Source organism: Drosophila gunungcola, unplaced genomic scaffold (genome assembly GCF_025200985.1).
Source record: "Drosophila gunungcola strain Sukarami unplaced genomic scaffold, Dgunungcola_SK_2 000001F, whole genome shotgun sequence".
Taxonomy (NCBI): Eukaryota; Metazoa; Arthropoda; class Insecta; order Diptera; family Drosophilidae; genus Drosophila; species Drosophila gunungcola.
This window is the reverse complement of record NW_026453197.1, coordinates 9,427,132-9,455,123: the sequence shown is the minus strand read 5'-3', so window position 1 is coordinate 9,455,123 and position 27,992 is coordinate 9,427,132. Positions and strand designations below refer to the sequence as shown.

The 27,992-nt window shown below is 41.2% G+C and overlaps 4 protein-coding genes across 4 annotated transcripts; 2 read left to right on the top strand and 2 right to left on the bottom strand.

Moving 5' to 3' along the window:
• LOC128263505 (diacylglycerol O-acyltransferase 1) lies at positions 1 to 10,244 on the bottom strand. The gene is given in 12 exon segments (XM_052998584.1): positions 1 to 444; positions 447 to 477; positions 545 to 817; positions 872 to 1,090; positions 1,092 to 1,183; positions 1,247 to 1,390; positions 1,446 to 1,554; positions 5,953 to 6,005; positions 6,074 to 6,165; positions 6,226 to 6,354; positions 6,421 to 6,797; positions 10,156 to 10,244. Coding segments are annotated over 11 exon segments (1,692 nt in total). The 5' UTR covers positions 6,771 to 6,797; positions 10,156 to 10,244; the 3' UTR covers positions 1 to 244.
• On the top strand, positions 1,771 to 5,694 carry LOC128263502 (exportin-2). Its single transcript, XM_052998582.1, is given in 8 exon segments — positions 1,771 to 2,010; positions 2,415 to 2,710; positions 2,712 to 3,188; positions 3,190 to 3,276; positions 3,348 to 3,831; positions 3,892 to 4,351; positions 4,408 to 4,708; positions 4,775 to 5,694. Coding segments are annotated over 8 exon segments (2,928 nt in total). The 5' UTR covers positions 1,771 to 1,925; the 3' UTR covers positions 5,513 to 5,694.
• On the top strand, positions 5,754 to 27,798 carry LOC128263506 (trans-1,2-dihydrobenzene-1,2-diol dehydrogenase). Its single transcript, XM_052998585.1, is given in 6 exon segments — positions 5,754 to 5,940; positions 25,716 to 26,139; positions 26,633 to 26,917; positions 26,981 to 27,227; positions 27,280 to 27,466; positions 27,469 to 27,798. Coding segments are annotated over 6 exon segments (1,455 nt in total). The 5' UTR covers positions 5,754 to 5,876; the 3' UTR covers positions 27,717 to 27,798.
• LOC128263503 (mucin-5AC) lies at positions 10,738 to 21,002 on the bottom strand. The gene is made up of 3 exons (XM_052998583.1): positions 20,430 to 21,002; positions 15,572 to 15,854; positions 10,738 to 13,394 (listed from the first exon to the last, which is right to left on the bottom strand). The coding sequence occupies exons 1-3, from the start codon at positions 20,430 to 20,432 to the stop codon at positions 11,029 to 11,031; spliced, it is 2,652 nt and encodes an 883-aa protein (XP_052854543.1). The 5' UTR covers positions 20,433 to 21,002; the 3' UTR covers positions 10,738 to 11,028.
• Positions 27,799 to 27,992: the final 194 nt, after the last annotated feature.

Here is a 27,992-nt window from a genome sequence, read left to right as displayed (position 1 = left end):
TGAGTCTAAAATTGGTTTTATTTACATGACACTTAAATTCATTAACAAATGCATTCAATAACAATCTATTTGTTTTCATCAGTACTACATGCATGTGCAAAAGTCATACAAAATTGATCTGTATTGTGGCAATCACAAGTTATCTTCTTAACTTGCATTCTGGCTTATAAATTACAAAAATACACGGACCCGACCAGTGCATATATTCCAGTGGTTTTCCACCAAAAAGTTCGATTTCTAAAATCTAACTGCCGTAGTCGGTGCCGTTGAGTGAGTTCTTAAAATGCTGAACCACATAATCGTGATAGTAGGCCATAATGCACAGAGGCTGGCCGAGAATAATGGAAGCCCACACAATTATGTTGCCCATGCGGGGACCCAGGCGTTTCTCAATGGATTTGGATATGGCCGAGAGAGGAATCTGACCCATCATGCCCATAAAGCCCAGATCTTGTAGGTTTGCAGAGGAACAGAAACCTGTGAATAAAAATACATGCAATATAAAATATTTAAAAAATAAATATGTATAAACAAATGTTGTTACCAAATATTCGTGGAAGAAGGCACTAAACAGGAAGACGATTGTAGAGGCCTGTCGCGAGGAGTAGCCCATTTGGACCACTGGGATATATAGATGACGCACACACCATCTATGAACGGGCATGTTCCAGGTTCGCCAGAACGTATCAATATTATTGGCATTCCACCAATCACAATAAAAGTTGCGATCCGCGAAATTCAGGAGCTCACCCACCGCATTTAGGAACGAGTGGAACATCAGGTAGAAAAAACACAGCCAGCACAAATGATTGGGTAACTTTAAAAACAAAGAATTAAAAAAGCTGAAGAAAATAACAAAATTATTACCAACCGCCAATTTTAGAAGTCGCTCCGTGGCCAGAGCCACATCCATGTTGGAAAACGGAATCAGGGAGTTCCTAACCGAGGGAATTATCCATTGTTGGAACAAAGCCATCACCACATTCGCTCCAATCACAACCTCCAGCAAACGCTTGAGCAGAAAGCGTTTGCGCACCCGAGAAGTTCGTGGGAAGTTCAACTCATAGCAGAGTGTGGGAGCGCAGAGGAAAGTACAGAAGATCCCTGTAAGTGAGATTATCTGGATACTGCACCAGCTTGGAAACATCCTCGTCCTCTTCACCTCCATTCAAAACTCCATTTCCTAAATAAGAATTAGGCGAAATTAGAAAAAGGCTGAACCAAAATTCGTTTAAGGAGATCTTACTCAGTTCGGCCAAAGTGATGCTGGGTCGACGCTCTCGGGGATTCTTTTGGTAGTAAGTCTGACGACACCACATATTCGTCTGCACGTACGACCAGAGTTTCAGGAACAATACAGAATAAAAGAAGCAAACCGTTGAGGCGCCCACTATAAAAATTGGAAAGTAGAAAAAATCCTTTATCTTTACTGATATTGTACTTACTCAAACTAAAGGCATGTCCTTTAAGGTGAATGGTGACCACGGGCAGGCAAACAAGCACCACTATGTTTACTATCTGAATGAAGATGCCCAAGCCCTCGGCAATGATTTCCTAAAAGTAATTTAAAAATTCAATGATTAAATTTAATTTTCATTTCAAACCATTCTTGGTAAAGGTAATTGTAATTATTTACATGTATAAGTAAAGTTTAAATTTGATCCAAAAATAAAGTATACAGTTATACAAAACTTAATTAAGTGCACATTCAAATTCTGAAACTATCGATGGCCAGTAACGGTAATCGCTCTCATCACTGGCGAATCGATAGCGATAGACCGCTCTGAGTTCCATCCGCAGATCCGCGAGCATTGTGTGCAAAAAAGCCATTTGCGATTTCATTTCATGTTGCAAAAGTGTGGAGGAAACACCATCCAGTGAAAATATTTAACGCAAAAAGGACTCCGAAATAGAGCAAACTCGAAATGGAAGTGACAGAGGCGAATTTGCAGCTGCTGGCCGGTTATTTGCAGCAGACGCTGAGCGCCGATCCAAATGTCCGCCGGCCGGGTAAGTGTGTGTGGGAATGCGTGTGCTGGCGGCACTCACACAGCTGCACATGCGTGCAGGCGTGCCGTTGTGTGTGTGCGCGGGAAATCATTATTGGCGACGCTTAGAAAAAATACGGTTTTTGAAACCTATTGGAGGAGATTCTTTAAGTTTTCCAGACTTATGCAAGATTGCGAAATCAATACGCTCTATACTAAACAGAGCCAGAGGAATGTTGAAACCACACGTGCCTAGATTCCCTTTTACATAAATCGTTTAAAATAGCTCGGGGTTTTGTGGGAGCATTGTGTCCAATTCACTATCACAAGCTTTAAAACATTTATATTTTTTTTATAAGTATTATCTATGTAACGAAATATGTACTATGCTTTATAATAACTTTGATTTCTCTCCTCAATCTTCAGCTGAAAAACTCTTGGAGGCTACGGAACTGCAGCAGAATTACCCCATTCTGCTGCTCAACCTGATAGATAAAGCCCAAATGGACATGACCACGCGGGTGGCAGGCGCCATTGCCTTCAAGAACTATGTGAAGCGGAACTGGGCGGCCCACCTGGACAGCGATGGACCAGATCGCATCCACGAAAGTGATAGGAACACCATCAAGACCCTAATTGTAACGCTGATGCTCCACTCACCGGTTGCATTGCAAAAACAACTGAGCGATGCCGTGAGCATCATTGGCAAGCATGATTTTCCGAAAAAAATGGCCGCAGCTCATCGACGAGATGGTGGAGAGATTCGCCTCAGGCGATTTCAATGTCATCAACGGCGTTTTGCAAACCGCTCACTCGCTGTTTAAGCGCTACCGCTTTGAGTTCAAGTCGCAGGCTCTGTGGGAGGAGATCAAATTCGTGCTGGATCGCATGGCGAAACCCCTGACCGATTTGCTCCAGGCCACAATGCAGTTGACCAAGGTGCATGAGAATAATGCCGAGGCTCTGAAGGTCATCTACGGTTCTCTGGTGCTGGTGAACAAGGTGTTCTTCTCGCTGAACTCCCAGGATTTGCCCGAGTTCTTCGAGGACAACATGAACACCTGGATGGGAGCGTTTATTCAGCAGCTCGCCGTGGATGTGCCATCGTTGCGCACTGGCGATGATGAGGATGCGGGTGTGCTGGAGCATCTGCGCACGCAGGTCTGCGAGAACATTTGCCTGTACGCCAAGAAATACGACTGAGGAGTTCAAGCCCTTCATGGAGCAGTTTGTAACTGCAGTCTGGGAGTTGCTGGTCAAGACCAGCCTGCAAACCAAATACGATGCGGTGAGTGGCCGAAAGACTACCACGTGTCATATAATAGAATTTTTATAAAAACATTAATTTTTCCTTCTTAGTTGGTTTCCCACGCCCTGCAATTTCTCTCCGTGGTGGCTGAGCGACAGCACTATCAGAGCATTTTCGAGAACCCAGAGATTTTGGCACAGATCTGCGATAAGGTTGTCATTCCCAATCTGGACATCCGGCCCTCGGATGAGGAAATTTTCGAGGACAGTCCGGAGGAGTATATTCGTAGGGACATCGAAGGTTCAGACATTGATACACGACGTCGAGCGGCATGCGATCTGGTGAAAACTCTATCCATTAACTTTGAGCAAAAGATCTTTGGCATCTTTGGCCAGTATCTGGAGATATTGCTGACCAAGTACAAGGAAAACCCCACAGCCAATTGGCGTTCAAAGGATACGGCTATTTATCTGGTCACATCGTGGGCATCTCGAGGTGGAACTCAAAAGCATGGCATCACACAAACCTCGGAGTTGGTTCCACTGCCGGAATTTTGTGCCCAGCAAATTATTCCAGAACTGGAGAGACCCAACAGTAAGTGCAGACTGTTTTAAGTGTTTTAAATTATCAATCTAATTATTGATTCTTTCGCAGTCAACGAAATACCCGTTCTTAAGGCGGCTGCTATTAAGTATGTTATGGTGTTCCGCAGCATTTTGGGTCCCCAGGTACTGGCCAACTGTCTGCCGCAACTTATCAGGCATCTTCCCGCCGAAAGCCCTGTGGTCCATAGCTATGCCGCCTGTTCCGTGGAAAAGATTCTCACCATGCGCGATGCCAGCAATGCGATTGTGTTTGGTCCCCAGGTGCTGGGTCCTCATGCCACTCAACTCATAAGCGGATTGTTTGCCACCCTCTCGCTGCCAGGATCCGGAGAGAATGAATATGTAATGAAGGCCATTATGCGTAGTTTCTCGGTTTTGCAATCGGCCTCTATGCCCTTTATGGGCGTGGCCCTGCCACAGCTCACAGAGATTCTCACCCAGGTGGCCAAGAATCCTTCCCGCCCACACTTTAATCACTATCTGTTCGAAACTCTGGCTCTGAGTATTAAGTAAGTGACACAAATATCCTCAATATAAAAGGTTTTTTAATTCCAATTATCTGCAGGATTGTTTGCCAGGCTGATGCCTCTGCTGTGAGCTCCTTTGAGGAGGCCTTGTTCCCTGTCTTCCAAGGCATCTTACAGCAGGATATTGTCGAATTTATGCCCTACGTCTTCCAGATGCTTTCCGTGCTGCTGGAAGTGCGCGAGGGCTCTGGTTCCATTCCGGAACCCTATTGGGCCTTGTTCCCTTGCTTGTTATCTCCAGCTTTGTGGGATCGAACGGGCAACGTCACACCCTTGATTCGGCTCATATCTGCTTTTATTAAGCAGGGTTCAGCTCAGATTCAGGCCTTGGGTAAATTGGTAAGTTAACTTAGGACACAGGATTTAACTTACTGATTCTAATTTGATCTATTTTTTTAATTGCAGAGTGCAATCCTGGGCATTTTCCAGAAGATGATTGCCTCCAAGGCTAACGACCATGAAGGTTTCTATCTGCTGCAGAATCTCCTTTCCTACTACCCCGCCGCTGAAATCCAGACCAATCTTCGTCAGATCTTTGGCCTGCTCTTCCAGCGATTGTCTCTTTCGAAGACGCCGAAGTACATCAGCGGCATTATCGTCTTCTTCAGCTTCTATGTGATCAAGTACAGTGGCGGTCAGCTGGCTCAGTTAATCGATGAGATACAGCCCGGCATGTTTGGCATGCTCCTGGATCGCGTGTTTATCACCGATATGGGCAAGGTTCTCAAGGAACAGGATCGCAAAATGGTGGCGGTGGGTGTCACGAAACTTCTCACTGAGACGCCGGAAATGTTACTGCCACAGCACGGTGCTTTCTGGCCCCGTTTGCTACACTCTCTCATCGATCTGTTCGAGCGACCACCTGAAAAATTGAAGGGTCTCGAAATAGGAGAGTCTGCAGGAGTGGCCGAGGATCCCGATGCGGGCTATCAAGTGGCCTTTGCCCAACTAACCCACGCCCAGCCCAACCAGCCCGATCACCTGGCCGAGATCACTGATGCCCGCCAGTTTTTGGCTACCTCGCTCTCCAAGTTTGCGCAATCGCGGGCAGGAGAGTTACCCACTTTGTTGTCTCCCCTGGAGCCGGAGTATAAGCAAGTGCTGCAGAAATATTGTGATCAGGCTGGTGTACGCATTGCCTAAAGGTAACGAAAGACTCGAAGCTCATTTATCGCAATCAAACCTCGCCATACATTCGCAACTCTTATCTATATACACGCACTCAGTCGATCACACACTGCATACCCCGATTATTGTCATTGAAAAATTGTATCTTATGTATATGTAAGTCTTGTAAACAATAAATAGTTATGTTTTTAAAATAAGGTGCATATCCCTTCAATTGCAGTTGCGATATTAAATTAATTAGGCCGAAGTTCTTTGATTGACGTTAAAAAAGTAAAAGTATACTCAAAGTAACAAAACGTTTTCTGTCATAGACAAAAATTTTCTAAATTGTTGTTATTTTAGTAATAACTTGATACTTTAAAATTAAGCCTATTATACCATGTTTAGGCTTATTACGTGGTTCAAGTCGCGACCGAACAAATTAGGCGTTAGATGCTATCAAAGTGAGTACTCACCATGGCAAGTCCCTTTTCCACAGCCAGGCAGAGGGAAATGTGAACCAAAGAGTCTGGAAATGATGGAGATTTAAAAGATTAAGAGTGTGGGATGGCTAATCCTAGGGATTTGGGCACTTACAAATGCTCAGGATCAGGGCATTGTGACCCTCGCCCTCATTGTGTCCGCTTATGAAAAAGAACCAGTCCAGGGGATTTATGCGAACGCCATATCTAAGATAAGGGTATACTTTGTTCGAATTTTTCTTACGATTAGATTCCCTTCATATTTACTTGAGCAGATTCTCCAGACCTAAACGCAAACCTCCAATGCAAAGCAGTAGAAATCCCCAATTAACCAGACCCGTAAAATTGGTAAATCCGGAGCTCCAAGAAAACAGAGAGTCTCGAGGTCGATGGATTCTAAAGGGGGTTAAGCAATTAATTTGCTTTTCAATATATGTACATATATATCATTTATTTACTCACGGTCTGCCCGGTTGAGCTTTTCGCTGCTTTTCTTCTTTGTTCGAAATTTCCTCAGCACGAGTCACACTCTGGGTTCTCCTATAACGCAGCTTCTTCTCGGATCCATTCGTCCCATTACCATTCTCATCTTTATCCAAAACTTTGCGATATTGCCGCAGATCAATGGGATTGCCATGCTGATCGAACAGATTTTGGGTTGATTTGCGGTTCCGCAGGCTGCTCAGATTGTGTTCCGTGGCAGAGGCTGATCTTCTCAAGCGCTTCATGATTCCCACACCACCGGATCCGCCATTCTTCGCCGGCTCTGGTTTCCCGGCTCCCTTATCTTGGGGATCCTTATTGGTGGTCATGCTGTTCTAGCCGTTATTGTCCCCTCTCTATAAACAAAATTTCAATTTATGATGATTAGTTTTTGCTTATCGCACATTCTTTTTGCAATTGAATGGGGCATACTGCGATAAGATTTTTGTTGGTTCCCCTTATAAAGAGTTCAAGTACTTTTACTTTGACACAGAAATAACCCAGATTTGGATTGAGGAGGGTATTATATTTTACTGATAAGATGTAATGAGTGTAATTAAGAAATAACTCCTTAGTATATTTGTTTATACGCTTATTTATTTATGATTTTAACATTCATTTTTAAAACAAATATATAACTAAATGGGTCCCGAAGCACCCAGAAGCGATTTCCGCAGCCATTGCGGTCAAAGTTCATTTGACTTTGCGATTGCTGATTAAGTAATCAGATACAGATGCATAGACATTGAACCCATAGTGTGGGTAAGTGGTCCTATAAGTTGCTTATAAGCCGACCGCTTCTCACTTGAGCTGCGTAAAACCAGTTGTAATGTTGCTACGATCGTACTTGACATTAGCTGCCTGAGTCAAGATCGCATGTCAACTGAATGATAACATTTGGACACAATAAATGTTTTGATAATCATACCCTTACGAAGCGAATGATCAATTAGATGACTTTCTGAAACACAAAAAACCTAAATATTCTATTTGAAAGTAAAGCGGCATATAATCTCTTTCTGAATATATTTCTGATTCTAGGGAGAGATTCGCTCTATCGTATATTGTTTATGTCAAACAACAAGTGGCAAGATACGATTATAAATTGCTGTTTTTGCAATTATCAAGTAATAATATTGTATTATATATGCAAACAACTGCTATGACGAAACTGCAGGGTTATCTGTTGAAACTAGAAATTCTTGAGTAACAATATTAGCGTCATTTTATGAAGGTAACAATTTTACTTAATAGTTTTATTTGAGTAGCTTTTTTATGCCTTATTTATTTGCCATCAAAGTTCGATTACTATCGCTGCTTATCGGGTATGCACAAACAAGTTAACTCAAAGGGATCGTACGTTGCGTTCAATGTCATCAATTTAAATACTGGTTTTCTAAACGTTTTTGCAAAAGCAATGTTTATATTGTAAAAATCAAAAAGTCTGTGTGGGAATTTTCCCAAATAAGTATTCCTGATTAGCGAATTCGTCCAGTGGCATCAAACACTAGCTTTTACATGACTGCTCAGTGCGTTGAACTGATCCAAGTGCAAGAAAGACATATGTATTTATACTCGAACAGTATGTAAATGTGCATTAAATGAAGAATCATTTAAGTCGAGTCACCGTGACGCAACGTCATTCAGAACTCGAAGTCGAAGCTCGTCATGGCTCATCAACAGAATGATGAGTAATTACCAGAATTTGGGGGCACGCAGCAGTACGAGATGTGCATGCAGTGCTACAGGAGATACAGTAAAAATGCATATAATATATAAATATAACACTTTCATGGATCAAAACACACAAGGGATGATGATCGTTCTATCGTTCGATATAAAATTAACAAAATTTATTATCAATATAAAAAACACTATCATTAACTATTACTATTATTGTAGTTTATATGTTTGTTTTCTATATATATTGGACATTTTTTAATGACACTTATAAAAAACTTTATTGTAATATTTGGAAGCTATTTTAAATATATTCTCAAGGTTTTCTAGATTGATTTCAAAAATCCAAAAGTTTTGGGAACAATTATTTAGCTCAGAAAATGATACGCTATTATCTTGGCCGCTGCTGTTTGCATGGATATACATTTAACCCGCATGTGGCAAAGAGAACCGAACCTGAATTGAGTTGCCGCTGCGGTTTGATGATTAGTTTGTTGAACTTTGGGTGTATATTTAAACCGATTAAGGTGGGGGGTGAGCACAGATATTAATGATGCAACGGTTGGTTCGTCAGCCTAGTGCTCACTGTGTATTTATGATTAATGCACTCCTGCCGTAAAGTAAAAGCCTAGGGCGACCTTAACATCTTACAAATATTCCAGAAGCCTCATTTGCAGTAGCATACATGGTCAGATAATTGCTGCTGGAACCGGTTGCCGCTTTAAATGGAAGAACTCCCCAATAGCAGCCATAAAAGTAGGTCAGTAACTCAAGTGAATCCATCACAATGAGCGCTGGGCGACTGCCCATCGGCCGGCGATTGATAAAGGTTATCAATGCAGCGGTTCATAAACTCAGTGGTTGCATAAGCCTCTCGTTATCATGTTGCCAGGGTAGACATGTCTGGCTGCGCTCCCTTGTTATCACATTTTCCTTGTCCCTTACAATGTAAAACGGATGCAGATGAACTACGGTTGAAATTCTATAAATCGAACTACCCGAATTCATAAAAAAAATGTAAAGACTTCTTTTTATCATAAAGATTTATGTTCCTGTTTTCAATTAATAATTGAAAGTATTTATAAACTCGCATAACTATTTTAATTCCAACAATTTTTAGCGGTAGATGTAGATAAGGATGTTGGACTGTAGCTTAAAAATCGAGAGAAAAAAGACACGAAAATTCGCCGGCTGCTCGCTAATCAGAAGGAAACAACGTTGCTCTTATCAGCCGGAGTCTGACATTTGCCGTGCAAGTGATAATTCTTATTGGAATGGAATTTGTTTTTCCAACGGAAGAGACACACTCTCTCTCTCTTTTGTTGGCACTTTTTATCTCTGATCAGACGAACTCTCTGTTTGGGTTTTTGGCGTAAAGTGAACCGGTTTTTTGGCATAGAAGTTTGTTTGGTTTTTACTGTTTGACTTTTTCTGTTTGTTGGAAGCGACGCCACATTTCAAAAATGTTTTTTTTTTTTTTAGGCCGCGCCGCAATGCCCAGATCAAGGTTATATAGACATCGGTCAAATATATGCACACACGTTTCGGTATATAGGCATTATCACCGCTCGTTGAATTCAAGGGGAGGCGAAGATAGTTTCACTAATTTATGATTTCTATACCAGGTACAAAATAGGTACTCTATTAAATTATTTACGATTTGTTATTAGCCTTTTTATCACCTAGGCTGCTATTATCATAAAATGAAACCACTTTTTGAGTCACCAAATCACTCAGCACGTGTTTGTTCACTTGATGCTCTTTCCTTTATTTTATGCCAAACTGAAACACATTTCCTTTTAAACAACTGCATTCGCAATTCTTCTTCTTATTCGTTCAAGTTCATTACTCCTCTTTTAAACTCCAAACAAAAGCGAAAGTAAGAAAGAGAACGAAGATCGCTTCGCAGCGTAAACAAAACACAAAAACTCTCTCACACTTGATCTTGATTAAATTAGTTTTTCGCACTTTAGCTGTGTGAACTTGAAGCTTCTTTTATTGTTCGCTTTTTTAATAATATATTATTTAGCACACCTCGCTCACAATTTAATCCAATTGGCGCGTTGTTGTCTCTTCGGCGTTCTTTCTTCAACTGTCGCTTGGAAAATCCAATTGGAAATAAACAAAGTGAAGCGATAGGTCGACAGCAGTGATGACAGAATTTTAGCGGGAAACAACTGTTTTTTGGCGGGAAAAACTTATTCAACAATTAACAAAAACATACATTACAAAATCTAAGTATTCGAATGGCCTAAAGCCTAATGTTTTTTTTTTTAATTTGTATATATCAGCCTTTTGCCGCTGTATTTTTGCCAACACTGTACAGCATACACTTGTGTTATCGCTATCGAGCTTTGAACGATCGATTTTTATTGGAAAGAGCTTTTTGGCGGTTGGTTTGAAATTGTGCCATTGGAATGTAACATTTTATTGTGTGTGTACGAATGTAAATTTCATTTGAATTGGCTTAAATAAAATTTGTAAAATTGTTTAAATAATTTTCTTTAAAAATCTGAAATATTTTTAAGGGAAGTCAAAGGAAGTTTTTTAAAAATTAGCTATACATAAATTTAATTGCTCACCTTTGTTAATTTCCGTTTTTTGACTTTAATTACATTGACTTTTTATATTTTCGCATTTATTTTTCAATTATTGCACACTTAACAACTAAAAAACGTAAGAAAATTTATATAATTTAATGCTTAATTACACAACGAAAACTCTTTGCTCGAATTAAATTGGGTATAGAGTGCAGTCACATTGTGACGCCAGCAGGGCCTAAGAACTAACAACAAATAAATACAGATTCAATTAAAGCTGACTTATGTACAAGAACGTATTAGGCGTGAGAAAAAGTTTCTGATAGATTTGGTATAGAGCGCAGTTTAAGAAAATGCTTATCTTGGGCTAATGCTGCTGTCGCCTTTCGTCGATCTCCCCGTCGTCCAGACCTTCGATCAGATCCTCCAAATCGTCATCGCCATCGTCTACATCATCCACAAATTGATCGATTCGCTTGAGTAAATTGTGCGATTCGTCTGGCTCCTCCTCGTCTTCCAGTTCACCATCGGTGGCCGTTTCATCATCTCCCTCCAGCTCCTCATCATCCGGCTCCTCATCATCGTTGTATTCCATAATGTCGCTGACGGTGACCCCCTCTTTAATCCGTGACTCTGGCAATTGATCATAGTCAAAGACCTGACGCGTTGCTCGCGGTGGTGTCTCAGTGGAAATCGGTGACCCTGGATCCTCGCCAGCTTCATCATCTTCATGGGTGTCATCTTCGAGCAGACTCTCTATGTTCGCCGCACTACTGGAAATCCTGGGTTCCGGTTCTTGGGGCAACAACTTGGTACTAACTGGCTTCAGCACGGTGCTCGTGGTGGAGTTGGCCAACGGAGGTGTCCCGGTTGTGGATGAGGCGATCTCATGGGCATCGGCGAACATATTGTCCAGTAGACTAAGTAGATCATTTACATCACTTGCTGCTTCTGGCTTTGGTTGTGGTGGAATCAATGGAGTAGTACTGCTAATTGGCACTTTGGTTGTTGTCGTTGTTGTCGCCTTAGTGGTTTTAGATGTGCTGGTTATTTTAGGCTTAGTGGTAGTGCTAACTGGTGCTTTAGTAGTGCTGTAAACAGGAGCTCTTTCAGTAGCTCTTGTGGTCGAGGGCTTTGCGGTAGTGGGTTTGCTAGTCGTTGTGGTCGTTGTCATGGGCGTTGTTTTGGTGTGCAAATGTTTGACCTGGTAGGACTCCACGGTTCCCCGCTTGTCATTGGGATCGGCTAGCCTGACCACTGGTTCCCTCTTCGAGATGACCGGCACTATCTTCGGACTATGTGGATCCAATTCGTTTTGTCCATAGGTCTTCACCTTCGAATGGCCCTCGATGATGAGGTACATGGGTCCTAGCAGGGGCTTCGGTGGTTGCTTGTAATGGGAGAAAAGCGAGTCGGTGGTGGGTTCACTCGCAGCCGGAGCCACTGTGGGTCGCTGGGCCAGATTGTTTGTCTGGGGGATCAGCAAACGATTACTGGTTGTTGTGCTGGTCCGCTGATAAATGGGTAAAGTGGACGCTGTGGTCGATGGAGTGGTTCCCACGGTGGTCGGGCTGGTCACCAACATGGGTCTAAAGCCAGAGCTACTCGCTTGCGGAGTGGGTGTGATGTAGATGTCCGGCTGCGGTTCTTGTCTGGTGGGCACTGCCACAGTGGGCACTGCTATGGTGGGTGGTCCGGGCACAAAGGTCACTGGGGCATAGGTAAACGGTGGGCGGGTGGAACTGATGCCAAAACCAACAGGTGGCAGTGAATGATGTGGCTTACTCGTGCCCATCAGATACTTGGTGGCCGGCATTGTGGGCTTAACCTTGGGCTTGGACGTCACCACCACCTCCTTCTGGAGCAACTCATGCAGCCAGGGCTTCCTGAGACCTGTTTTTGGTCCACCCTGATGTCCTGGCAGCGAGTTGGGCGAATAGCTAACCGATTGCTGGTGGTGGGGCCTCGAAAAGCTATAGGTGTGCATCGATTCCTGCAGATGTGGGTCTGAGTAGCTTAGGCGATGTGCTGGTGGCATACTCGTAATCCAAGGCGTTGACGCCGACAATGAAGTGTGGTGACCCATCGCTGGCTGATGGTAGATCACAGAGGAGGTCATCGCCTGTTTGGGCGTTGGCGAACTCATGTAGCTCATGTACGAGGTGGGTGCTCCTGTGGCCATCATGCTGTTGTGTCTATATTCCATGTGAGGAACGGAGGAGGCGCCCGATTTCATCATCATCATCATGGGTGGTGGCATCAAGTGGGTATGTGGCATGTGCTGCTGGGCATGTAAATGCGTTGCCATATGCTGGCTTTGTTGTGGCATTTGTGGCACTTGTGGGCTATGTTGCTGTTGGGTGGGGGCATAGTAGCTCCTCCGGATGGAGGCTGCATATTTAGCCTGTTGCTGCAGCTGCTGCTGGTGCTGCTGCTGATGCTGATGCTGTCCTAAGCCAACTGGCGGATATGAATGGGAGTGGGGCACCCTAACCCGTTCACTGGCCACGCCCAACAGCAGAACCTCGCTCTTGGTCTTATTGCGAAGGACCTCTGGCGGCAGCTCCTTTTTCCTGGCCTCCGGATTACTCTGACCCGTGCTGTTGTTCTCCGCCCAATAGCGAACTCGTTCCAAGGCCGGCGGACTGTAGTCGTAGGTGGGGTCCTTCTGCAGCGGATCTCCGTGTCCAAGTGGTCGCCACTCGTTGTTGTTGTTCGGATCCAGCCGCGGGGCTGTGGAAGAAACGAAGCCGGGGTAAATGATTGAGTGCCGTATCAATTTACTTTTACATGTGCAACTTTAATTGCCCCCCAAATGGCCGGCAGGCATCTGAGCTGCAGATCCAGCTAGGAGCTTGGAGCTAGGAGCTATGTGCCATGGCCACGACCAAATCATAACTCGTTAAAGTGTTAACAAATGTTTTTGTCCCGTCACTTGGCCAAGTCGGCATCCTGGTTGCTCAAAGCGAGGGGAGTTCTGCGATTTATACTTTTTTTTTACAAGATGTGCTTATGATTTCATTAGTTTATTGTTATTTATTTATCCTTATTTTTCTGCACCTGATTTTTGCCACAATATAAAAGTGTGCATACGTTGGTCTAGTTATTAAAGTAGTCTAAAAACTGTGGCCAAAACATTGAACTTTTAAAAAGGAGGTATATATATATATATTTACAAATAATATCTAAGAAATTGTTACAATCAAAAGATCGTGTGGCTATTAGTTATTCTACAAACTTTTAGCAACTTTTTTAAGGTAACCAAATAATAAAATTCTCAAAGAAAGAACACCCAATACTAAACGAACTTCCCTCATTTCTATCTGACTTCAATCGCTTTTGTGCAGTTTTTGCATAAATTGATTTTAATGCCCGCGGACAGTGCGCAAGATTGGAGCTGCAGTCGATTGAACCCGACGCTTGAGCCTCACTGTGTGATTGGATGAGCCGCTTAGCTCCCCGCCATGTGGCTCCTAATTAAGCCAGAGTCAGAGGCCAAGCCGCCAAAGTCTGACTCTGTGAGCCCCAAAACGCCCACCTGGCAGCCAACACTTGGCTTGGTTACTCCTGGTACTCCTCCGTCGGCTGGCGTTGATCAGTGGGGGCCACGACCAAGGCAATCAACACGGCAAACAGTCAGACAGCTAGACACAAAGTCGCATTGGACCTGCGACTTGGGCCTACTTGGACTTCGGCTTGGATTGGCTTGGCTTGGCATTGCTTGATTGACTGATCAACGGACTGAGGAAAATCAAATGGCAGAGGCGGCGAAGGCGAAGGCGACGACTGCGAATGCGAATGCGGAGGCCTGATAAATTATTAGCTAAAACCAGACAAATCGCTTTCCATTTGAGCGGTTGCAAAGGCATGCGGAGCTATAAGCTCCCAGATCCCAGCTCCTCGACGTGAGGACATGCACTTGGCACAAGCGGAAATGGCCACTCATGCATCTTGATCTCCTTCTGGCAATTGGCTTTTAATACGCTTACCAAAAAGGATTTATATTTTCTATTATATTGCCTTCGTTATTATTTTTTTTAAGGTATAAAAGTTATCCGCAATTTGATAATACTTACACAAATGAAATTTAATTTTGTAGTTCTCACAAATTGAAGGATGTATTTTATTTTTTCGAATAATTATTAAATTGAAAATAATTTGTTCTTTACTTTAATTAATTACATTTAAAATAAATATTCTTTACTTTCTTGAAATATCTTTAATTTAAAAATTTATAATTATTATTCTTTTAGGATTTCACTGAAAACAAAAGAATCTTTAGAGATTTTTTTGAAAATGTATTGTTACATCGAAAACAATAATAATGTTTATGTATTTAAGTAAAACATGATTAGAAGATTGTAATTTAAATGTCTATCTAATCTAATTATCAAAATCAAAGAAAACTTCTTTTAAATTTTTTGAAACCTTTAAAAATTGTTCAAATACTTGGTCAGATGAAAACTAACAACCGAATAGTGTTTAAGGGTATTTATACCGTCGATTTGCCTTTTCCTTTCAATATCTTAATGGGTGGGCGCACTCTGCCGACACTCGACTAGCTCACTTTACTCGGCGTCCACTCCAATCCTATCCCACCCAAAAACCCAAACCGAAACCCAATCCCAATCGGGCACATGCATCTGTATCCCATTTATCCTTGCATAATTGCCTGTGACCACGAAACAATGTTGCCAGACGATTTTCACTTTCATTCGCATTAAAATGCCTCGCATGATTGCGTTCAAAATTGTTTGATCTCCTAATGCTGGCCATTAAAATAGTGCCCACTCTCCGCACCCAGGCACCCAATTATGTTGGCGAAACAAAATCAAAGTGCAAATCTTTCATATTTTTCATTTCGCTGCGGTTGTTGATAGTTGTTCGTTCGTTGTTCGTTGTTCGCTCACCTGTTGTCAGACCAGCCCCATCCTGACTGGCATTCGTCTTCGTCTCCAAAGTTTGCGATGTCTGCGAAGTCTGCAAAGTCTGCAAAGTCTGCAACGTCTGCGATGTGGATGCGGTTGTTGATTGAGCCAAGACCTCGATCACATGGCCGGAGGCGACTCCGAGGAGCAGGAGGTGGAGCAGGCCAAGTATCGTAACCAAATCGCGGCTCTTGTGGCGTTCACTAATCATCGTGTGGCTCGGTTCGTTGGCTCGGTCTCTCTGGTTTTTTTCGTGTCGGCTTATCTGGAATTTTGTTAAATTGTTCAGTTTCGGTTATGACTCGCTGATGATTTAATAGCCAGCCACATCGATTGTGTACGCCGAACTCGATCTGTGCAATTTTTAGCCACCGCAATTGATTCTTAACTATTGGATAACGGACGTGAATGAGGAAGTTTGGCGGTTGTTGCATTGAACTCACTTAACAGGTTGTTATCCAGATTGCAGGCCAGTTAAGACAGGTAGCCTTTTAGTTGTGATCATAAAACGAAATGCCAGTTTAAAATAAAATAAAAAAAGTAAAGAAAATTAACCTTTCACTAAGCTCGCTTTATTAATGAAGAGATATTAACTTGTAAATTGATTTTACAAATCGGATCTTAACGAGGCTTAAAAGAGTACCAGAGGGGTATATGAAAGGGCTTTCAAGCGATGTAAAATGTAGAGTAACGAAGGACTTAAGACACGAACTTGAAAGTGTACACACACTAAACATGTATACACAAAATAACGAGGCTTAAAAGAGTACCAGAGGGGGATATGAAAGGGCTTTCAAGCGATGTAAAATGTAGAGTAACGAAGGACTTAAGACACGAACTTGAAAGTGTACACACACTAAACATGTATACACAAAATATTCACATATTGGAAAGTGTATACAATTGAAATAATTATGTGCACCGGATAGGTTAAATTCACAGACTAGGATCTTTGGAAAAATATTATTAAAATAAGGAAGCGGAGGCATTCCGGTGTGACATACTTGAAAAAATATACAATTATAGAAATTTATAGAAAAGATAAGCTAAACAAAAGATTTTATGCACAAACTTGAAAAGACTTAAAAGGCTGGAAAGTATTTGCTTGCAAATATTTATAACTAAAACAGTTTAGTATTATATAAAAAATATAAATGAACTATAAAAAACCATGGAATGTTATCAATTATATTTAAGAGTCTGAAATGCTATAAAGCCTTCATCATCCTCGTAGAAATGGTTTTAGCTGGCCAATAATTTTATGTAGCTTTTTTATTTGCACATTAATGGAATAAGGTGTTATTATCACCTAAAGCTATACCTAAAGATTTTATAGAAACATAATCCCAAACACATTAAGTATTTATTTCCACCAATTATGTGTTAAACAAAACATCTTAACCTAGAAAAAATAAATAAGTTATCCCTTGGAGCTTTATCTACAGATTTGATGAAAAAATTCCCAAACTCACTTAGGCTTTGCATCCATCTTTTATGCATAAAACAAAGTCTCTGTCTGATTTAAGACGCTCCTCCTGGCCAGCGACATTTTTTCGGATCGCAGAGATTGATACGATTATTTCATAATTTATGGCATTAAGCGGCAGAGGGCAGATGGGCGACTTGACCGTCGAGGAGGCTCCCCGAAGACCAAAGATCGGCGAAGATGGGCGACCTGGGTGGGCGGCGGCTCTTCTCCTTTTGGCTTTCTTTCTTCTGCGTTTCCTCTCGAAGAAATGTCCTAAGGGCTTCTTATCATCATCTCCCTCCCCAGTTGCATGTCATCTTTGTCTCTGTTTTTTTTTTTTTTTTTTGTTTCTTATTTTTCTTTATGCGAAAATTTATTTTCGGCTTGCGCTTGCCGGCAATTCGTTCCCATCGAAAGTGAAATTTGTGCTTTTTGATCATAAAAGAAAATTTGCATTTATTTTGCAGCAGCTCTACGGTTTGCTTGTTGTTGCCGGTGTGCTGCTGCGGTGGTTGTTGCTGCTGCAACTCGCTCGGCGGCAATCGTAAAAATTAACTTGATTACTACACGCATAAATAAAGCCATTAAATGGCAAACATCTTGCTATGGCAGCAATTAAAATCAAATAAAATTCGCCGCCGGTCAAGAAAAGTGGGAGGGGTGATATGATGGCCTTGCAATTGAATATAATTTGGCCCGGTCAACAATTCGAAAAACAATTTTCCCAGTATTGCCACTAATGATGGGCACAATTTCCCCAAATTTTCCACTGGTCAACAATTTCCTGCATCGAAATTGCTGTAGTTTTTTATGAGGTAGGCCTAACTTGTTTTGACGCTCTCGTTTCGTGTGAGTTATTTAATTGTCTTTGTTGTCTAACATCGCATTTGCATAATGCGTTTAATTACGCATCATTTCTGTGTTATTTCATTTTATTGGCTTTACATGACAAGAGAAATGTAATAGTCGCTAAGTGAGTGTTGGAGTTAAGTGTGTTGCGATTATCTGATATGCAAATTATGGGTATTTTATGCAATCAACTGTACTGACAGTCTCAAAAAAATGTTTTAATAGATATAGTTAGATATTGGAAAAAAAATAGTTACTGAACTTAAAGTGTACTTTAAAACCTAAATGTTAACATAGTTAGATGTTAGAATATAAAATTTAATTCAAAGGATATTTTATGGTTACCATACCATATAAATGGTATAAATTGGTATAAATTTAAATAAAATACTTTTCTCAGTTAATTTTTAGTTAATTGGTGTTAATATTGTAATTTTATTTTTTATTTTCACATTTCCTTCAGGAAATTCCAAATTTTTTAATTAAATATACCTTTCTAAAATTGATATTGATTTCCTAATAAAAAACTGGTTGTTTTATTCAAAAGTATACTTCAAAGCTTAAATAGGTTTTTATTTGGTCAATTACTTTTTGAATTTGAATAGCTGCTAAGCCAGGCTTTTAAAACGTTTCACTTCAACCAGTTTAAGGACTTTTAAACAAATCGTTAGGCGCTAGGTTATTACACTTGCTGCAATAAAACTAGAGCGTTTTATTCCACAACTTTCAAGTGATTCACAGGCCTTCGAACCCTCCGACTGCCGACGATCGGACAACCCACGCCATGTCAAAATTATATGAACGCATCCGCTGGATGGCCCCCTATCATAATTGCATTCCAAGCACTTTCGATCGGTGTATCTTAAAAGCCGGCACTCAGTCAGTCGCTCAAGTCGCTGCCCACAACATGGAACCCAAAAGGCTTCACTGGAGATCAGTGGAGATCGCTGAGGCGATAGAAAGACACTGCGACTTGGAGATGGAGATGGAGTGAGAGATGCACTCGATGCGACAGCTGTTAAGTGGACGGCTAAGCCAATGTGCGTTAAAAAGGCAGCTATAAAAAGTCGATGAGCAAGCAAACAGACCAATAAATAGACAAACAACCGAAGCAGAGACCAAATATCCATTCAAGTGCGCGACACTTTTTATGCCAGCAACAGCAGCAGCAGCAACAGCAGCAGCAGCAGTTGCAATAACAACCAGCAACCAGCAACCTGCAGCAGCAACACAAGCAACAAGAAACTGGCGCACAGAGATGCATACCAACATGGCAGCGTATTAGCCAAAGACAAATACTAATTGCAGCCAAAGCAGCTGCCACAGAAGCCACTGTGGCACAGCGGCAACATTAGCAGCAACCTCAGCAACATCAGCAACATCAGCAATACCAGCAAGATCAACAGATGCATCAGCAATTGCAGCTTCGGCTTTTTGTTGCCGGCAGTTAATTTCATTTAAAGAATGTCATCTTCACTTTAAGTGAAAGATAAATGCGCCGAGTGGCCCGGGAGTGCCTGGAAAATCAAGTGGCCGCCCTTTCTCTCCTTGCCTTGAATTGTCTCTTTCATTCTGTACACAAGGCGTATGAGTGATGTCCGTTTGTTTGTCCGCTTTTCGTCGGCATAAGCGCCAGCTTAAACTCCATTCAGCGCCTTTATTCTTTGCGCAAAGATGCAAGATCGTAAACGAGAAGAAACATTCGATTTCGCTGGCGAAGAAAGGTGGAATTTATGTGCAACATCCGCAGTCATGGATTATACCATTGAAAACCGAGAGTTGATTGATGGAAAATGCGTGAAAACGACCATGGACAATAAGTCGTGACCAAGTGTTGCAAGTAAAATGTTACTTTCGTTGTTCTTAACTGATAGTTTATTTATTTACGAAGAGGAAGACTTTGACCCATGTTTGTTAAGGCGAAAAAAGGTCTTCAAAAATTCTTTAATATCATACAGATTGAAAAGTTGAGTTTTCCTTTAAATCGGGAAACTTTTCGAAGGTATATACAATTTCGACAACATTTTACAGATTTTACTATACGCTAGGCGACTTACGTTTGTTTATGACACTTTCATTGAGATATACGAAATCACATTAACATTATCGTTACTGATCAAACACGTTGTTTAACGATCAACTTCAGTGGGTAATAAACACAGATCGCAATGAATAATCGTACTAAATTTACGCCTAATGAAACGTAGGCCTGCATGATGTTAAACTACTCAAACACATCAAGTGAAGTGGTAAAATGTTATCAGTTATTTTAATTTTGCAAGCTTGAATTTATAATATTTAAACTCAAATTGTAATTGATAAGCTAGGAATTTCTAGTTTATTTATCTAAACCTTTCTCCTTTTTAAGTAAAGTTTAATATTTACTATTCGCTTATAAGCCTTAGAAGTATCTTTTAAAATCGGTTAATTTTTTCTTGAATTGATTTGTTCTTTCACTTTCGCAGGCTTACACAATCTAAGCAGGATCTTACATCACCTGCTTTTTGCGGCCAATCGGCTTACCATTCAATGCCACTGGCACAGGAACAAATATATCCAGTAATTTGCGAACAAAGCGTTTTATATTCTTTTGGCTTTTTTTTTTTTTGCAATCCTTTCGAGGCGGCGAATGTTTGCCAACTAATTTGCAGTCATTTCCTTGCCAACAATAGTCACAAATCAATAATCAAACACAAAGCCACACGGCCAGACAGCCAGACAGCCAGACAGCGAGGCTGGCCAGAAGACATTTCATTTCATTCAGTAAATTTCACTTTTAAACGACCAGCGCGACCGATGAAGATAGCAGCTCTTCGAGCTTCTGCCGCCGAAACCGACAGACATTCGCACGGGCTCGGGTTTTGGGACAAAAAACCTGGGATCTTTATGGAGGAGCCAGAGCCAGAGCCAGAGTTTCAGGGGCTTCAGGTTTTCTTCGTTTCGTTTCGGTTCGGTTCGGTTCGGTCGGTACGGTTCAGTTTGCTTTGCCAGCATTTGCCACCAGTGCATCCGTTTCAAAACGCGTCCGTTTGTTAACTGATTTCGCGTGGTCTTGGCCAAAACTCAAATTCGAAACTGTTAAAAGCGGCTGAGACGTCGGCGGCGACTGCGACTGAGATTGCAGGTACAACGAACCAGCTGAATAGCAAAGCCTGCACTTGTCTTCTTGCGGTGTTGCTGCCGCCGTCGCAACAACGCTGTTGACCAACGCTTTTGGCCAAAGCGAATCCATAAACACACGCGTCGCAGTCGCAGTTAACTGCGCCGCCGGCTTCGTCACCAAAGTTGTCGTCTTTTCGCTTTTGTTGCTGCCTGTTTGGCGATGGTTGTTGCCGTTGTCTAAAGCCAGACTCACTTTTCACTACCTGCAACATGTTGCCGCCGTTGGCCAAGAACTCTTTTTATGTTTGTATTTTTTTTTCCGATAATAGGTTCACAGTGCATAAATCTGAAGTCGTTCAACACATTTAATGGATTTTAGACAACAAAAGCATTTTAATTTCCCATTTATTGCTGGTTCGTGAGTTAGGCTGTAGTGTAATGGTTTTTTATTTTAAAATAGTAAAAACGTAATGATGTTAGACAGTAATTTAATGAATTTCAACAATTCTTCAAATTCAAACTCACTCATATCATACTACATTTTTATAGACTACATTGATTAATTAACAATTTAATTTTTATTACCAACCAAGTTTATGTTTACTTATTTATATTACAACGGACTTGATTTGCATTGTTTTTTCATTTCTTAAATAAATGTTTCATAGCAAAACGACTGTATAGTTTGGCAGTTTCAGTAATTTGTTTGCTGCTGCATTCTATTAACTGCCCATAAAATCCAACATATTGTTGATTAACAATTGATTTGGCTTCAGTTTGCTGCCGGCCAAGAATGTTTTTTGTTTTAGCTTTGAATGGGCTTTCGCTTTTCGCCTTCACCTGTTGCATAAAAAACCGAAAATCTTTTGGCTAAATAAATTTCTACTTGCGGCCAACAAATCGTAAAATATGTTAAGAGCTTCGGGCAGCAAAAACAATTGGCAATAGTCATGACATGACTGGCTGTCAATTGGCGTTGCTGTTGCTGCTGGGCGTGTGCGTAGTTGAGGGGAAGATGAGAGTGAGCCGACGGACATGCATACGAAAGTCGTCAGCCGAACAAAAAGTCCAAGAAAATAACAACGGCAGCGGGAAGATTATGCTGTCGTTTGGCCACAGAGCCTCCCTTTGTCCCCTTTTTGCCAACACGTTGAAGGTGTCAATTAGTTGGCGATGTTGCAAAAGCCTCGAACCAAAAACGTAAGGCAAGTCAAAAGACTCTGGCAACGAACTTGACACATGACTTTCACAGCCTAGGAATGGCAAAATATGCAAATAACTCTTAAATATCTATGGCTGCAGAATTTTAAATGTTAAGCAAAGATTCCACTTTCTTTTTTTAGTTTTCAGAAGTCGTTGCTAAAAAGTACATTCAAATGGGTTCAAAATAATACAATTTTGCTCTTCATTATTTATATTATTTAAAATTATACATTTTACTGTAATATACTTGTTGTCAAACATAAAGAACTGAAATTTTATTGTTTTCCGAAAAAAAAAGTATTGTTCAAATTGTCAAATGTTTTCTCACTTACCCAATTTATTTTTTAAAAGACAGTTATTTTATCTAGATAAATACAGCAAGAGCGATTCGTCTATAAATCAAAGCGAATGGCATTTTACTTATTTTGTCAATTTGTATGCGATGAAATCAAGTCAGAGTAAGTACCAAATCATCGCAAATCATTTCAATGTACCTGCGTTAATCCCCCCACCGTAATTTGTATCCCTCGATTTCGCTTCACTAAATCACCAATTGAATTTCCTCAGTCAGTTGGTCATTTGGCCAGTCTCGTTAACTTGTTTCTGTGGCCACTTGCAAGGCCATCTCGCCATCGCGCCATCTCAAGTGCAGCATTGGCAAAAACACCCCCGCCAGCGAGTTGAAACCCCCTTAATTAGCGCATGTGTGTTGCATGCAGCCGAGTTGCATGCATCCAGCTATCTGGCAGCCCACTCAGCCGTGTAAATTGTATCAATAAATTTATTGATTTCAACTGTTGCTGCTGACTTGTTTAATATTTTGCGACGATTTATGTTGCAGGCATGCAAATTTTAGTATTTATTTGCTTTGTCGGTGCACCAGAGGAACCGGCGGCGGATCGGGATGGAGATCGGCATGGTGACCAAGATGACGCGGCCATGGCTTTAATGAACATGTCGTCTCTGCCGTGTCGTCGCTCTCGGGAAAGAGTCATCAAAAGACACACGCATGGCAAATTTGTGTGCTCCAGCTGTCAGCTCTTGTCGCGCTCCTCCTGCCCCATAATCTCCCCATGGCCAGCACACTACAAATAATATTCGATTTAAATATGAAAACATTTTCTTAAAAATAAAATATTTATTTTAAGTTATTTTGAGTTCGTAGAATTTATCATTGCCTATGTATGTAATACTTATATTTATAACTCTTACAAAATTAGCACTAAGGATAAACAATAAAAAAGAAAATAGGTAAACGATCTTAACTGATAGTTAAATTTTAAGCTTATTTATTTTGTTTGTAAATTTAAATTTCTGATTTAGGATAGGTAATTTTTACAAAAGTATCTGAAGTATCCTGTAATATAAATTTAAAAATTTAGAATACTTTTTTTTTTAGCAGATCTAGATCATTTTAAAATTTAAAGATATTTTTTCTGACTATTGTATAGGTAAGTAAATTAAAGTAAAAAAAAGAAAATTTGCATAATTTGCAGGCTCCTGCTCGTGCCGTGTAGTTTAATGACAGAAATTAGGCAACCTTTCTCTGGCACATAATTTCACCCACATACACACACTCACTTTGACTTGTACACAGACATTTCCGGCACTTGGCGAGAGTTGGTTTGTTTTCTCATTTTCGGTTTTTGGTTTTCGATTTTCGGTCTTTGGTTTTCGGTTTTTGGACCGTCTGCACACCCATAGAACACTTTCGTTCATTGGCCAACCAAAAGCGCGCCTCGCACATATTTTTATCGCTTTGCATTTGGGGTTAGGGCAATTTCTACGGCCATCGACTTGCCACTTGCACCGCCTGCCATGCATGCCAAATCAGGTGAAAAGCGCTGCCTGCGCGGACGTCGCCCGGTGCATTGCTAATTAGATAAACAAATTTTTGTTTTTTGTTGGGACGCGCCGTCAATAGTCGAACACAGAAGCGGACACTCGCCGCTGGACATTGTTGCACGCACTCGAGTTATTGAAAAGTGAAATAAGCCGGGAAAGGTGGCACCACCACCGTCCAAAAAATCGAATGCCAAATGCTCTGTTGCTAAAATATTAAGTATTTTACAAATATACATTTTTTGTAAGACTCAGTAGTTTTATCAAATAAAATATATAACTAGATAATGCTAATTAAATGGTTTTTTTCGGGTTTATCCGTTAACATCTATTGTATTATTTTAATATCTAACTCACTTAAAAAAATCATAAAAAATTGAATAATTACCGCCTCTTAATGTTTTTAATTTTCTTAAGGCATTAAAAGTCATTATAAAAATAATCATTTTATCACTATTTTTACCACTTATTTGCATAATGCTTTACAGGTGCTTTAAAATAAATTTTGTATTAAGTATCCTTAAAGTATCGTAAAGTTATATATAAATGTTCCTTTACGCAAAGTTCACATTGAAATGCGGAAATGCAAACGACCCTATTAAGGCCTAACGACTTACTTCTCAATTTCAAGAAATCATTTAAAAATAGTATTTAAAGCAAAAATAAGAAAAAAATCGGTAAAAAAAACCCAACGATTTCTCCCCGCTGATAAAGTACAACCACTCGTCAAAGTGAGGCTACCCATCCAGCAGTTACTCCGGTGATAAATACACAAACAGTCCAATGCTTAGTTTCTAAAAAGAAAGTGAAATTCGAATGCGGACAGAACGAAGCGCAAAGTGCGCGGCCCAGGCAGCTCCCAACATGGCCAACTTGGCCAGGACCAGGCCAATGCGACAACAACAACAAAAACTAAGATAAATAAGAAAAATATGAAACAAAACCTGACTGAGCTGCAGCCAACGGCAGCGAGTCATTCACAAGTTGTGATGCTAAACAAATATGACTAATTATGGAGGAACTGACGCACTAAACAGCGCCACATAATGCGCCCGTCGTCTCGCTTTTCGACGTAGATGGTCCACGGATGGCCCGCAGTCCGGACCGGTTGCCGGCGGCCAAATCCAACACCCGCAATTTCGCCAATTCGTGGAAAAGCGCTCGATTGTATGAATGAAATGCGTTTTACGCGACAAACTAGCCACTGATCGCCACTGGCTGTTGTACACTCGAAAAAATAAATGATTGCGTATTGCAAATACATTTAAGACCAAAGTTTTTTATTTTTAAAATCTCTTTTTCTTCAATTTTTGTTTTTTTCATCACAAAAAAGCTTATAGTTTCTTAATCGCAAAATAATATATATTATTTTTAAAATATAGTTTCTTATTTATTTACTTATAACCCTTCAGGGGCCTTTTTTCTGTTAATCGCTTAACAACTGTTCAACATTTTTTTTACTTTCAATCGCTCAATGTTCGTGGCACTCAAAATATGTTTAAAATCTTACATAAGGTAATGTTTTGTACAAAATTGTGGCTATGATATTTATAAAAATTATTTTTTGGTAATAATTACCCCTTTATTATGTTTGTGAATGCATTTTTCTGAGTGCAGTTTTCTCTGTACGAGGTGAGTAATTCCATCCTCTTCACTCCTCAGATCGCCTGCCCACTGGCCGTGCCACACGCCCATCATGCAGGTCGGACGGCAGGCGGAGCGGATTCGGATTCGGATTTGTTAACGGTGATATTGGCGACCACAGCATGTGGCGATCCCGCCCTCGCGAACTGCACATCAATCGGTTTCCCTCCGCCAAGGACGATTCGAAGGCGGGGTCAAAGGTTGCGTCGGGCCAGGCCAAGTGGGCGGTGGATGAGGGCCCTACGCTGCGCTGGGGCATTGCGCCCGTTAGCCTGATGGCCGACGACTTTGCCGCCGCTCTGAGTGTCCTGCCGGAGCAGCACCACCGCATCGTGTCCTGCGTGGCCGCCTACCAGTCGCACGCCCTCGCCTTTGCCGACCGCCATCGCGTGGAGAATGTGTACACCAGCTTCGAGGATCTCGCCAAGTGTCCCCGATGTCGGTGAGTTTCTTTATAAATATATATATATATATATATATATATTTATCTATCGCTTTGTGTTGTGCATTTATGTTTTAGTTTAAATACAAATTTAAATTTATATCAATTATAAATAAATACTTTTGAATTTTTTGAACTTTTATAAAATATTTTAAATTAAAAATAAAGAAACAAAGACATAATGCTTTAAAAAATAAATCCTTAGTGCTGTAAATTATTTTTCTTTAGCCCACATGGCGGATAAGTAATTTTTGGACACCGTAGGATTTTAAATAATATATATTAAGCATACAACAAACTCTTTTTTATGAAGTTAATAAAAACCATATTTTAAAATATATATGAAGGACTTTTTGAGAAATATTGACTCATTAATTTTAACTAGGGAAATGTTGTTTCATATTAAAATTTGTATTCATAATAGCTAGCTAACTCCTATATAACTCAAGTACCTATCCCTCTGAGCCCGCATTAACAAATAATTCTGTTGAAGTCTAGACGTTGTGTACATATCGCCGCTGAATCCGCAACACTCGGAGCTGTGCCACCTGATGCTGAACCACGACAAGCACGTGCTGTGCGAAAAGCCGCTGTGCATGACGGAGGAGCAGGTGACCAAGCTGCTGGAGAAGGCGCAGGCGCGGGGTCTCTTCCTCATGGAGGGAATGTGGCCAAGATGTGTGCCCGCCTATCATTATCTGCGCCACCAGATCCTCCGCAATCGCCTCGGTGAATTGCAGCATGTCCGCTGCTCTCTGGGATTGCCCGTCCACCAGGGGTAAGGTTCCTACTTTTTTATGGTAATCAAACTTTCCTGAATAACCATTCGAATAACCCATAGGAGACTGTCACTTTATGGCGGAGTCACCAGCGACTTTGGCGTGTACGGTATGCAACTGGCGTTGTGGGTGTTTCGGGAGGTGCCGCGCTGCCTCAAGGTCAGTGGCAAGGTCAATGCGGAGCATGTGGACGTTGCCGCCGATATTGAACTCTGCTTCACCCGCGGCAAAAGAGCCTTCATCGAGGTCAGCGCGGAAAAGAAGCTCAGCAACCAGGCCATTATCCAGGGCAAAGATGGGTCCATTAAAGTCAGTATTAAACGATATACGTTTAATCAAATTTTATTTCGATCCTCTTTAGATGAACAACTACTGGTGTCCCACACGTTTGATCACCGAGGAGGTTGACTATGAGTTTCCATTACCGGGTGGCGAGCAGATGCCACCCACCCACTACCACAATCGACTGGGCATGTGCTATGAGGCCGAGGAGGTGAGGAACTGCATCCTGAAGGGCAGCAGCGAGAGCGCTGACTTCAGTCACAGCGAAGCCTTCTGCTGGCCAATCTAATGGACACCATTCACGCGGAACTGGGAGTGGGTGAATTTGCCAATCGCAAGCAAATGCCCGACCTTCAGCGGCAGCTCGAGAATGTCCAGGATATAGTAAAGGATCCCGAGGAACTGGTCAGCGAGACGTGCCGTGTGCTGCAGGATATCAACACCTTTGCAACCATGGAGCCCATGCAGAAAGAGGAGGCTGATCCGCCCAGGCCCAAGGTCATGGATGCCCCCTAAAACCGGATTATGTGTGGCATCTTTGGTGTCTTTGTGTAGTTGGTTTGAAAGAAGCAATCCCATTATATGGGTTTTTAAATTAAATACAAAATCAATCACTGATGAAACTATGAATGGAAAATGTTTATCTCTAGATATGGAGATGTTTGTTAAAAGCTTTTGGTTTAGGTCTTCGCTACAAAAGTTATTGGTCAAAGGCACAAACCAAACATATTTCTCCGATGAGGTGAATTTGCATTTGATTTATTTAATGGTGAAATTTTGTTTTTAAATATT

Excerpts from the sequence above, each read along its gene's own strand:
- LOC128263503 (XM_052998583.1), bottom strand. Across the intron at positions 13,395-15,571 it reads TGGGGCTGGTCTGACAACAG|CCCCGCGGCTGGATCCGAAC; the intron begins GTGAGCGAACAA and ends TTTCTTCCACAG.